General features: G+C 45.8%; 1 protein-coding gene across 2 annotated transcripts in view; it reads left to right on the top strand.

Annotated features, from left to right (window-relative positions):
* DHX57 (DExH-box helicase 57) overlaps positions 1 to 13164 on the top strand; it is a 58799-nt gene that overhangs the window by 8453 nt on the left and 37182 nt on the right. For both annotated transcript variants that reach the window (XM_029061844.2, XM_029061845.2), the window contains exons 3-8: positions 1653 to 1817; positions 3629 to 3823; positions 5223 to 6058; positions 6787 to 6965; positions 9950 to 10071; positions 12901 to 13096. In XM_029061844.2, the coding sequence (XP_028917677.1) occupies positions 1653 to 1817; positions 3629 to 3823; positions 5223 to 6058; positions 6787 to 6965; positions 9950 to 10071; positions 12901 to 13096 (1693 nt within the window). The remainder of the gene's footprint in view (positions 1 to 1652; positions 1818 to 3628; positions 3824 to 5222; positions 6059 to 6786; positions 6966 to 9949; positions 10072 to 12900; positions 13097 to 13164) is intronic.

Consider the following 13164-nt stretch of genomic DNA (forward strand, 5'->3'; position numbering starts at 1 on the left):
TCGAGGCGGGATACGACAACTCTTTGGAACTGTTTGAGAAGCAGCGTGGCGTTAGTGAATAAGAGCACGAGTTTAGGAAACAGGACGTGGATGTCTGCTGTGTGACCTCGGGCAAGCCACTTAACTTCTCTGAGCCTCAGTGACCTCATCTGTAAAATGGGGATTAAAACTGTAAGCCCCACGTGGTTCAACCTGATTACCTTCTATCTACCCCCGCGTTTAGAACAATGCTTGGCACGTAGTAAGTGCATAACAGATACCATTATTATTATTGTTAGCAGCATGCTAGCAGTGTGGATGGAGAGGAAAGGACAGATTTTTGCAGTGTCGTGGGGTAGAACCAACAGGATTTAACGACAGGCCGAATAGAAGGGTTGAATGGAAGAGACGAGTCAAGTATAATGCCCAGGCTTTAGGCTTCTGAGATGGAGAATGGTGGTGGTGTTTACAGTGACGGAAAGGCAGGGAGGACAACATTTGGGTGGGAAGGAGTTTTGTTTTGGACATGTTAAATTTGAGTGAATGAGTTGCAAATCCCTTCTAATGTGGCTGAAACATTTTCAATAATCTACTGAGCTATTTTTTCAGTGTTGGAAAGTTTCCTCACCTATGAAGGGACATTTGAGGTCAGAGCTGTTTCCTTAAAAAAGCAACAATTTAAAAAATGGAAGCATAGAAATTTCCAAGCTTTGTCATACGGTGCTATTGCATAAAGTCATTGTAAGGTGTCAAATTAAGCAGGCTATGTGGAAAGTACTTTAACAATATTGCCTAATATCCCCAGCGAATAAGGAAAAACTATCTTGATCATTGTCAATTCTCAGCAGCCATGGTCGGTTGCCATGTATTTACATAGCACTTTTATTCAGCGCTTAGCACAGTGCTTGGCTTATGTAAGCGCTTAACAAATACCATTATTATTGTTTTCCCAAATATTAGTAACAAAGACCAAGACCAAGCTAATCGGTGATAATTGAGGTATTTTTCTGAATCTTAAACGAATGCAGATTTAGTAATTGAGAGTATGCTCATGGTCCAGGCAATTAGTAGTAATAGTATTTACTAAATGCTAACTGTGTGCAGAGCACTGTACCAAGTGCCGCGAAAGAGTACACGGGTGGGAATCAAACACAGACAATGTCCTGAAGGGACTTACAATCTTGAAGCAGTATAATATGGTCAAGAGGAAAGAGCAAGGGATCGAAGGCCCGCTAAATCAATTTCTGCACTTGCATTGCCCGCTGCAACTAGATCTTGGACAATCTGTTTAATGTTGCCTATGTTGGGAGTCAGTCAGCAGCCGACATGGGAAGCAGTGTGGTCTAGTGGATAGAGCGTGGGCCTGAGAGTCAGAAGGACTTGAGTTCTAATCCCACTCTGTCACTTGTCTGCTCTGTGACGTTGGGTGAGCCACTTCACTTCTGTGGGCCTCAGTCACCTCATCTGGAAAAGGGGGATTAAGACTGTGAACCCCATGTGGGACAGGGACTGTGTCCAACCTCATCAGCTTGCGTCTGTCCAGTGCTTAGTACGGTGCCTGGCACGTAGTACGCGCCTAACAAATGCCATATAAACAAAACAACAGCAACAACAAAACAGGTCTTTTTTGAGGGTCCCACGGGCCTAACTAAATGTGAATTTTTTCCTTTTAGACCCAGCAACAGTGCCAGCAGGAGAGGAGGAGAAAAACCCAAACGGAGGCCGGAAGCCAGGACCCCTCTGCAGACCCTCCACATGACTTCTGAGAATCAGGAGAAAGTGAAAGCTCTTCTCCGGGAGCTCCAAGGACAGGAGCCGGAGCCGGAGCCTGGATCCGAGTTAGTTTTCTTTATCCGAGCACATTTTCATTCCTTCCCTTCTTCATTCATTCACTCATATCTGTTGAGTGCCTACTGTGTGCAGAACACTGCACTAAGCGGTTGGGAGAGTACAATGTAACTATAGACAGATATATTCCCTGCCCACAATGAGCTTAGAGTCTAGAGGAGGAGACAGACACTTTTATAAGTAAATTGCAGATAATAAGAAATACAGGTATTTATTTTTAAAATAAATGTAATTTTAAAGAAATTACATTTGGTAGGGAAGAAATATTGTGAATGCAGTGAATGTTTTCTGGACCTGTTGCAATGGGAACCTGAAACGGTGGACTAGTTGACAGCTGAAAAACGTATTTGCTCTTATGGCTGTTTTTCCAGCTGAATTATTAAACCTTGTTTATTTGGCAAGACCTTCGAGTAACGTTGCCACTCAGTTTTTTCTTCCGGGCCGCTGCCGTTTTGCGTTCTGAAATTGCTTCACAAAACTCCTCCCAAAGAGTTTTAGGAGGAACATGAAGGGGAATTGATTTAGCAGATGAGAAAAGGCATTCCACCCCAATGGACAGAGCTGATTGAGTGCCTTCAATCCGAAGTATTCATTGAGCACTTACTGTGTGCAGAGCACTCTACTAAGCACTTGGGAGAGTACAATTTAACAGAGGTGATAGGCACGTTCCCTGCCCACAGCAGGTTAATAGTCTAGAGGAGGCACTTACAGTCTGGATCTTCCAAATCCATTCAGTCGTATTTGTTGAGCGCTTACTGTGTGCAGAGCACTGTACTAAGCGCTGGGAAAGTACAATTCAAGTGCTTCAAAAGTACAATTCAAAATGATGATCAGGAGTTTCTGCTTGACGCAGAGAGGAGTGGGCAACAACTGGAGATTTCTGAGGAATGGGGAGACGTGTGCAGAACCATGTTTGAGAGATTTTAGGGAGGAAACCTGCTCTTATGTGGCAGAATATTTCAGACCAGGTTTTGCGAAGAAAAGAGAGCCCAAAATGGCTTTTAGGTGGTAGTTCTAAAGGTCCACAAAGTGTAACTTCATGGACTGTACTTTCTCCAGCTCTAGTAAATCTTTCGAAGATGTGGGGCCCAGATCTGCACACAGTGTTCTAATTGTGAGTTCCGTGTTTTAGTAGAGTGGTAAACCTTTGCTTTTTGTTTTTCCGTGCCCATCCTGATGCCGCCCAGCATTCATTTGATCATTCTGGCATGGACAGTGCATTGAATCTGCCATTTTTTCAGTCTACTCATTAGGCTCGATGAGGTCTTCCTGCAGTTTGACCCCAGCTGCATGGTATTTCACTAGCCACAAGAGTTTAGTATCTGCAGATTTTAAGATTTCACGGCCGCATCCTCTTCCAAATCACTGAAGATGGCAAGTAGAACTGACTCCAGCACCGATTGCAGGAAAACTCCAGTATTTACACCGCTCTATCCTGAAAAAGGGGCTCTTCACCCTCCCCTTTGTTCCTGCCTTTTAGCCCCTTCTCCATGACAGAATCAATCTTAATCTCATCGTTACATCATCTAGACAAAACTTTGGGGCTGGTACCTCAAGAGCCTCTTGAACATGTAAATATGTTGTGTAGCCTAGGTCCTCTCTCTCCACATACTTGTTGAGCGATCCTTCAGAAAAGGCGGTCAGATTAGTAAGGCGTTTTCTCCTAAGCAAAACCAGGCTGATTTAGGATTTTTTTCCTACGAGCTGATGAGGTCTTTGCTTAAATGGTTAAGAAAATCTGTTCGGTTCTGAAACAAGTGCGAGTGAAGCTCTAATAACGTGTGACCATTTCTTTTGACAGAGAGGGGGCTTCAGGAGAGGACGAGGAGGAAGAGGAGGAGTCTGATTATGGTGATGATGAGCAGAACTGGTCAGCCGGTCAGGAAACTTCCCGAGTTCCCGACCACGCTCGCTTGGACCGTGCTGGCTTTGCCCCCGTGGAGTCCAGAATCCCAGAATTTGAGGTTTCTCCTTTTGCCATTCAGAAGCTTTCCAGGTGAGCCCTTTCAGCATTTTTTCTTTAATGTTTTTTGTTACGCATGTACTGTATGCCACACACTGTACCAAGCGCTGGGGTAGATACAAGCTAATCAGGTTGGACCAAGTCCATGTCCCACATGGGGCTCACAGTCTGAATCCCCGATTTATCGATGAGGTAACTGAGGCCTGGAGAAGTGAAGTGACTTGCCCGAGGTCACACCGCAGACAGGTGGCAGAGCCGGAATTAGAACCCCGGTCCTTCTGACTGGCAGGCCCTCGCTCTATCCACTAGGCTACGTTGCTTTTCATTGATTTAAAAATATAAAAACGATCAGCGGCCGTTATCGCCCTAGTGAGTCCGCCCATCTTCTCCAGGAAACTTTCCAATCGCGGGTATTGCAGAAAGGAAGGGCAGTAGATTGGTTCAACTCTACCAGGATCCACAGTGATGGCAGGGAGGGAAGAGGAGGAAAAGAGTTAGGAGCTGAGGGAGAGGAACATGCCGCGCTTCATCTTCTGTGGGCAACTAATTCCTCTTGTGATTGCAGGGGCTTCCATATTCCCAAAGTCCAATTCAAAACTAGGCTACTTACCCGCCTCCTTAAAGGCAAATTAAGGCTACTTACCCGCCTCCTGGAGCAAATTTCCAAAAACCGAGTGGTTCATTTGACTGATGGATGATAAGCCCTATGCCTTTGGAGTTCTGCATCCTCCGTCCCAGTATGTCCTAAGGGAAGTGTGACTTGGAGCCCATTTTTAGCTTGTGACCGCTTTAAAGCCTTTCTGAAATGATTCAGTGACTTCAGACCTTGTGGGTTGGTGGGCCCGTCTTGTACCGAAAACCCTCCATTGTGATTGACCCTCTTGTCACAGCAGAGTCAGTGATTGAGCCAACTTGGTAATAGTCAGGAGCCTCTGATGGAAAGACCTCAGAAAGCTTCCTGTGTTAATCTTTTAATGCTGAATATACTTGGAGATTCAAATAGTCAATCGTATTTATTGAGCACTTACTCTGTGCAGAGCATTATATTAAGCCGTTGGAGGAATGCAATAAAACAATAAACACTTTCTCTGCTCACAGCGAGCTTACTGTCCAATGGGGGAGACAGACATTAATATAAATAAGTAAATTATTGAAATGTATATAAGTGCTATGGGGCTGGGAAGGGGGATGAATAAAGGGAGCGAGTCAGAGAGACGCAGAAGAGGAAAGGACGGCTTAGTCAGGGAAGGCCTCTTGGAGGAGATGTGCCTTCAGTAAGGCTTTGTGGAGAGGGTGGGGAAAATAATTGTCTGTATTTCCTTCTTTCTCCTCCCCTTCTCCCCTTCAGTCGAAGGGACTGAATGCATTTACAGCAATCTGATTTTACAGAAGTCATTTCTCTCAAGTTTCCGTGCCGCGTTCTGTCCTCTAGATACGGTTTCGATGCCGAACGCTGCCAAGCAGCCCTGAAGTCCTGCGACGGCGACGTTGGCGCATCGTTGGAGCACCTGCTGTCGCAATGCTTTTCGGAAAGATATGCAGAGAGGATGAAGATCCCTGAGGCAGCCATCTGTGTTAATCAGGCCGAGTGTCTGGAACAGAGACGGGAAGAGGCGTTGGCTCTCCAGTCCATCTGCGGGGAAAAATTTGTAGAAAGGATTCAGAACCGAGTGTGGACAGTTGGATTGGAACTGGGGTATCTAACAAATAAACTCAGCAAGTCAAAGCAAAGGGAGAGTGCCAAAGACGTGGCCAAGCAAGTGTCAGGTGAAATCTGTAAATTTTACCTTCAAGGCAGTTGCAGATTTGGATCAAAATGCAAATTCAAGCACGAAACGCCCCGGAAGCAACCAGCAAGGAGAGCGGACGGCTTTGTAGATGATGCACATCTTAGGCCGAATGGCGATACCTCCTTTTTATACGAGCTTGAAATTCGCTTTTCTAAGAACAGCAAATACCCCTTCCAGGCTCCCCTTGTGGCATTTTACTCTACCGACGAGAACCTACCTCTGGCTTGCCGTTTACACATTTCCGAGTTCCTCTACGAAAAGGCCCTGATGCTGGCAGAGACTTCGGAACCGGTCGTTTATTCCTTGATAACGATTTTAGAGGATGAATCTGAAATAGTTAAGTTACTAACAAATACCCATCACAAGTACAGCCTTCCTCCTGTCAACCTTGTGTCAACAGTTCCCAAAATGAGCGTAGCAGCGAGTCGCAAACCGGTGGTTCCCCAGAGTTCCTTTGTTTCAAATCGGGTGCTGGAAGGTACGTGAAGTATCAGATGTACCGTTCTTTGGGAATCCGTAGAGCAGTGGCTTTGATGACAATTGATACATTTTCCCAGGTCTTCCATTGACTTTTGTTACCTCATCTTGGACAAGACATTTAGTTTTCCTTGCCACGTTGGATCCGTGAGCAAAATGGGTTTACTTTTTGCTACCCTTTGAAGGCTGGGTTTGAGAAACCAGCTTTGTGGCCTTTGGTACAGAAACCTCAAATGGTTTTCCCCAAAAGTATTTCCTGAATTCACCCTACAGATCAGTTTATCTGAATTAATAGGCTTCAGATCTTTTGAGAAAGTGGAGATGAATATTTCTAATGTTTGAATAAATTTCTGATTTTATGGGAAATCCCTTAGAAGCATATTCACCAAAAAAACTATCGAATGTGTCCATCTGGACTTCAGAAATTTTCCTTTTTTCTTCCCAAACAGCTGATACAATATCCGTAAACGATCAAGCCTTGTTTACCCCTGCTGGTACTAAAATTTTGAGTTATTAGGTTTAATTGAGCCCCATCAATGCTTAAAGACCTATGTGATAAAAACTCTCGTTCACCTTATTTTATGGAAGGAGGAAGGTGGGATAAGGACCGTGCGGAGTTAATATCGCAACAATAAAATTTCCCCTCGTGAGTCGATTTGTATTCTTTGAGGGTATTTTTCTTCTCATTAAGAAGGAGATAGTTCTTAACATTTCTTTCTGTCTTTAAAGTCAAGAAAGAGTCGGAACCCGAGGAGGAGGAAGATGAGGATGAAGGTCCAGGACCTGTGATGGTGGAGAACGAAAGCTACGTGAACCTCAAGAAGAAGACTTCCAGGAGAAATGACTGGTCAGCCAAATCTGTCCATGTTGAGAATGCTAAAATCTGCAAGCAGTTTCGGATCAAACAGGTAGGACACGGTCAAAGAGAATGGGCAGCCGGGCCCGAAAGATAAGCGTTGGCTGAGACCCCCCAGGTTTTGGACTTTCTTTGCCACTGGATTTTTGATTCGCCATGACCCCGAGTCGCTTATCCTCACTGTGCCTTATTTTGTTTGCCCACAAGCCACAGCACTAATCCGCACCGCCTTGGCAAATAAAGTTGTCAGTGAAATCAGCTGTGGGATGAATTAGAGAGTATATAAGTTACCGGACGACTCTGCAGAAGCCGGATACTCTACGCAGATTACCTTTTAAACATCATTGTATTGCCACAGGTCCTTGCTTATTTACGGAGCATTGTATCATTATTTTGAAGTTGTTTCCCCACCCTAATGAGTTAATATAGATCGGGGACCAAATAAGGTTAGGCGGTCTTCCCCAGGTCGTCAGGTGGGAGCTGAGATTGACGCCCAGGTCCACTAGAGCCAGCATTGCCCTGAAGCTCTCGGGACCTATTACTCTCCTATGGTTGACTTGTGGGATGGAAGGACCAAAACCCATTTGAAGGGGCCAGCTAGAGAGTTGGAGAGGCAGCTGGGGCATTCGGTGTCGACAATACACTCCTAGAGAATCAGCGTAGCTCAGTGGAAAGAGCCCGGTCTTGGGAGTCAGAGGTCATGGGTTTGAATCCCAGCTCCACCACTCGCCGGCTGTGTGACTGTGGGCAAGTCACTTAACTTCTCTGCGCCTCAGTTACCTCATCTGTAAAATGGGGATTAAGACTTTGAGCCTCACGTGGGACAACCTGATTACCCTGTATCTACCCCAGCGCTTAGAACAGTGCTGTGCACATAATAAGCGCCTAACAAATACCAACATTATTATTATTAGAGTGGAAGTGACAAGGAAGAGAGGAATGGGAAGGGAGGCTGGGGGAAAGCGAAACAAGTAGGAAGAAGAAAGAGGGGGGCAGGAATAAGAAATGAGTGAGGTGTGGAAAGGAGTCACTGTGGTTTGTAGGCTAGACGTTCTGAATTGTGGCATAAAGTGGGACAAGAGTGTTGGAAGGAAGGTCAGTCGTATCTGTTGAGCATTTATCATTTGTAGAGCACTATGCTGAGCACTTGGGAGAGTGCAGTATAACACTAAATGGACACATTCCCTGCCCACAGTGACCTTCCAGTCGAGAGGGGATTTTTAAGGACTTGAAGAAAGCCAATGTGGAACTTATTCTAGCAGCACTTAGCAGTGGTTTGTTCTACTTCCAGGGCAGTGAGGGGAATTGTTGAAACTCTAGCCTCAGCTTGCTCGCAACCACCTCTCTCCCTAGAAACTGTCCCGGGGAAACGAACAGGAATGTATGGGCTGGAAAGTCTTTGAAAGTTGCCCGAAGCATCTTTAGAGGGTGCCTTGCCAGGTCATCTGTCTGACCCAAGCTTTCCTGCCATCTGGGGACAGACACGTTTGTTGCCTGAACCTTTGAGAGTTTGGGAATTCACTGAATGATAATTTCTCAGTTGCATTCAGAGTTGAAAGCACACCCAGAAGAGGTGTGTGTCACGGTGGCATGGTTCCAAATGGATAACATTACTAATGGGTTTGGTTGGAGAGCGGCAGCCCAGTGGGAGGATAGTGAGCGGGAACTGTAGGCCGTTAAGTTTGTCTTACTCTCAAGAGAGGAAATGTTGCCCGCTAGACGTGACTGTAGCCAGATACGTATTCGACATCGCCATCGTGTCTCCGTCAAACCGAGCGGGGGCCTGCTCATTTGGCTGCAGTTCTGGTATTGAGAACGGTTACTAGTCATTGCAGCTTTGTCTTCCTCCTCTTCCCCTTGCTGCCCTTTAGATTTATTTTCTTTCGGAAGAAAAGGTGTCAGCCAGACATCTGGACACCTAGACTTCTAGACAGTAAGCTCGTTGCGGGTGAGGAACGTGTCTGCCAACTCTGTTACATCGTACTTTCCCAAGGGCTTAGCCCAATGCCCTGCACACAGTAAGCACCGGATAAATACCACTGATTGGTTAGAGATTGTAGCCCTTTAATAATGTTACAGGACACGAACTGGCCCAACTTAGGAGGAGAACGGGTAATAATAATAATAAATTTGTTAAGCACTTATTACGTGCCAAGCACTGTTAATAAGACTTGGACTTGCAACATCTAAGTTTTCTTGTTTCTTTTTTACAGAGTTTTCTATGTGTAGTAATTTTCCAGTCATCCCCAAACAAGTATTTCTCTCTCCCTCTCTCTGGTCTTTTCTTTCTCCCTTGGAAAATTGGACTTTTGATAACTGACCTCCTTTAAATAGTCCAAGTAATAATGGGTGTCTGTTACTGTCAGCTACGGGATGCAAAATGGCCTAATGGATAGAGAACGGGCTTGGGAGTCAGAAGGACCTGGATTCTAATCCCGGCTCTGCCACTTGTCTGCTGTATTATATTGGGCTAGTCACTTTCAGGACGACAGTTTCCTCCACTGAAAAATGGGGATTCAGTGTCTGTTCTCCCTCCTACTTAGATTGTGGGACAGGGAATGTATCCAACCTAATTAACTCGTTATCTACCCCAGCGCTTTGAAAAGTGCTTGGCCCATTGTAAGCGCTTGACAGATACTGTGATGATGATGATGATGATAAGAATAATAAGAAGCTATTGTGGGCTGTGATCGCTGGGGGTAAACTACCCTTTTAGTATCATCTTTTAGAGAGCAAGTAAATCAGGAATAGGGTAAAGTTTTACAATCCACTGGATAGGACAGTGACCACTAGATAGCAGATGCCAATTTCTTAGGAGGAAATAGCCGCAGAAGTTCCATCCTTCGGGTCGAAGGCACGTTACAACTCTTGCCGCACAACTTTCATGAGAGAGACTGTGATATTCTGCGGTTGATGAAGGGGAAAGAGGGAAAAAAATCCCCGGAAGAGGAAACCGTTTCCATCTGCATGTTGTCAGTGCTCTGGGGAAAGTGATGGCAGGCAGCCTGATCGTGAAACTAACTGTTGTTATTCTAGGCTTCCAGGCAATTCCAGTCAATCTTGCAAGAAAGACAGTCACTCCCCGCATGGGAAGAGAGAGGCACCATTCTCGATTTGCTGAGCAAGCGGCAGGTGCTTGTCGTGAGTGGAATGACTGGGTAAGAACGTGAAATAGTCCCAGTTGAAGTTGCCAGTGGGACTGGGACTTGGAATAGTCCCAGTGTGGTTTGGGCCTTGGTGACCCACAGAAGCAGCAAGGTCTAATGGAAGGAGCACGGGCTTGGAAGTCAGAGATCCTGGGTTCTAATCCTGGCTCCGTCACATGCCTGCTGTGTGACCGTGGGCGAGTCGCTTAACTTCTCAGTGCCTCAGTCACCTCATCTGGAAAATGGGGATTAAGATTGTGAGCCCCCTTGGGACAGGGACTGTGTCCAACCTAATTATCTTGTATCTAACTCAGTGCTTAGAACAGTACTTGGCACATAGAAAACATTTCTCAAGTACCATCCCTATTATTATCATCATCTGATATGAAACCAGAAAATAATATCGGAGTCCATCCGGGTCAATTGAACCAAAAAGCACTTAGATGAAGTGTGTGCTTTGCAGATATTTCTTGGCAACGCCAGCAGACAGTTCTCAGTGCTGATGACAGTGACATCTCCGGTCACTTTTGAGGTCACGTGTCCAGTTGTGACACCAGGACCCTGACTGTCCACAGCTCTCTACAACTGGGACCGGGTCTTCCTTGAGACTCCACTCTAGAGGGCACCCCAAGAGTGCCCTGTTAGTTCGCTACAACCCACCTGTGACTTTTAGGTCTGGGGCCCTCGAAAGACCGCCCCCCGGAAGAAGCATCTGGGGTTGAGACCGTATATATCTTCATCACCCTATTTATTTTGTTAATGAGATGTACATCACCTTGATTCTATTTATTTGCTATTGTTTTAATGAGATGTTCTTCCCCTCGATTCTATTTATCGCCATCGTTCTCGTCTGTCCGTCTCCCCCGATTAGACCGTAAGCCCGTCAGAGGGCAGGGACCGTCTCTATCTGTTAACGATTTGTACATCCCAAGCGCTTAGTACAGTGTTCTGCGCATAGTAAGTGCTCAATAAATACTATTGAATGAATGAATGAGACCCGCTTCTGGGCCGTTTCCCCTTATTGACGTAAAGCGCTCTTGGACCAGACTGCCACTTAAGTCTCTTTAGCCTGAGAGTCGTCAGAGGCTCTCGAATATCCTTCCGGGCCTCGAGCGGGAACGATTAGACTAACGTAGATCATGAGACATTACTTTTCCCTTCGGTGAGACCGGGTTGGGGGTGGGGAAAGGTCATTTCGGGTTTGTATTTAAGTGCTTACTCTGTGCTAGGCACTGTACTAGGTGCTGCAGTAGATGGAAGCTAATCAGGTTGGACACAGTCTCTGCCCCACGTGGGGCTCAGTTTTAAACCCCGTTTTACAGATGAAGTAACTGAGGCCCAGTGAAGTGACTTGCCCAAGGTCACACAGCAGACGGGGTGGATCCAGGATTAGAACCCAGGTCCTCTGACTCCGAGGCTTGTGCTCCCCTGCTGTTTTGTAGCACTCTGCCTTTTTCCTACCTCACTTGACTATAGAGGGAATTATCTTAGGATATGATTTCAGGACCGTGGTGGGATTTCATCTTTAAAATTCCCTACTTTTCCAACAGAGGACTGATTTGTCTTACAGGCAGAGGACGGAGCCACCTTTTACACCGACCTGGTTGTTGTTGGTGTCTGCCTAGCAGAAAAGAACCTGGAGCTTGATTTCGTTTATGCCTGGGATAGGGAATTCTCCTTGGGGCCCAGAGGCTATTGTAATGGGATATAAGTGACAATCCCCTATCCTTAGCCCCCTTATCCACAGAAGTAAATTTCAGAAGGTGGTGGTGGTGGGGAGACATTTTTAAGCAAGAGTTGTAATGCCAACAGATGGTTACTAATAGATGTAATAGCAATAATAATAATTATGGTATTTAAGTGCTTACTCTGTGCCAGGCGCTGTTCTAGTAAAGGCATTTATTGAACACTCTCACTGGACGAAATGCACAATAGTCATTGCTTGGGAAAGTACAGTGGAAACACATTCTTTGCCTCCGATACACTGTAAATAAAATGGTGCTGCGACATTATCAGCTCTATTTCTTTCTCCCATGTGGATCTGGGTTCTAATCCCGGCTTTGTGCTATATGACCTTGGGCAAGTCACTTAACTTCTCTATGCCTCAGTTCCCTCATCTGTAAAATGGGGATTAAGACTGTAAGCCCCATGTGGGACAGGGACTGTGTCCTACCTGATTAGATTGTAGTTATCCCAGCACTTAAAACAGTGCTTGGCACAGAGTAAGCGCTTAAAAACACCATTATTATTATCCATTAACGTTATTATGGTATTCAGCCGTATTGGGAGCTTATTGTGTACCTTATGGTATGTGTTAAGCACTAGTAAGAACTGTGTTAAGTGCTGGTGTGGATACAGGTTAATCAGATCTGACCCAGTCCCTGCCCCAAATGGAGCTCAGAGTCAAAGTAGGAAGGGGAACAAGTATTAAATCCTCAATTTTTTTTTTTTACAGCCAAGGAAACTGAAGCACAGAGAAGTTAAGTGACTTGCCAAGGTCACAGGAAAGGTAAGGGGAGGAGCCAGGACTAGAACCCAGGTCCTCTGACTCCCAGGTCTGTGCTCTTTCCACTAAAGGCAATGTGGTCTAGTGGATAGCGCGTGGGCTTGGGACTCAGAAAGACATGGTTCTAATCCCGGCTCTGCCACCCATCTGCTGCGTGACCTCGGCCAAGTCACTTAACTTCCCTCTGCCCCAGTTATCTCATCTATAAAATGGAAATGAAGACTGAGGGACGTGAACTGTGTCCAACCTGATTAGCTTGTATACAGATATCATTAAAAAAAAAAAACTAGGCCACGCTGCTGCCAACTAATTTTAGTTTTGATTACGACACGCAGATGCGGGAAGACCACCCAGATCCCTCAGTTCATCCTGGACGAAACCCTGAAGGGGCCGCCCGAGAAAGTAGCCAACATCATCTGCACCCAACCTCGCCGGATTTCCGCCATCTCTGTAGCCGAGCGTGTGGCCAAAGAGAGGGCGGAGAGGGTCGGTCTCACGGTTGGATACCAGATCCGGTTAGAAAGCGTCAAGGTCTGTATGTTGGGCTCCTGTCTCGGAGATTTTAGTTCTGAGTGTGCCCTTAGTAGCCAAAGCTTTGC

The sequence above is a fragment of the Ornithorhynchus anatinus genome, chromosome 1 (assembly GCF_004115215.2).
Source record: "Ornithorhynchus anatinus isolate Pmale09 chromosome 1, mOrnAna1.pri.v4, whole genome shotgun sequence".
NCBI lineage: Eukaryota > Metazoa > Chordata > Mammalia > Monotremata > Ornithorhynchidae > Ornithorhynchus > Ornithorhynchus anatinus.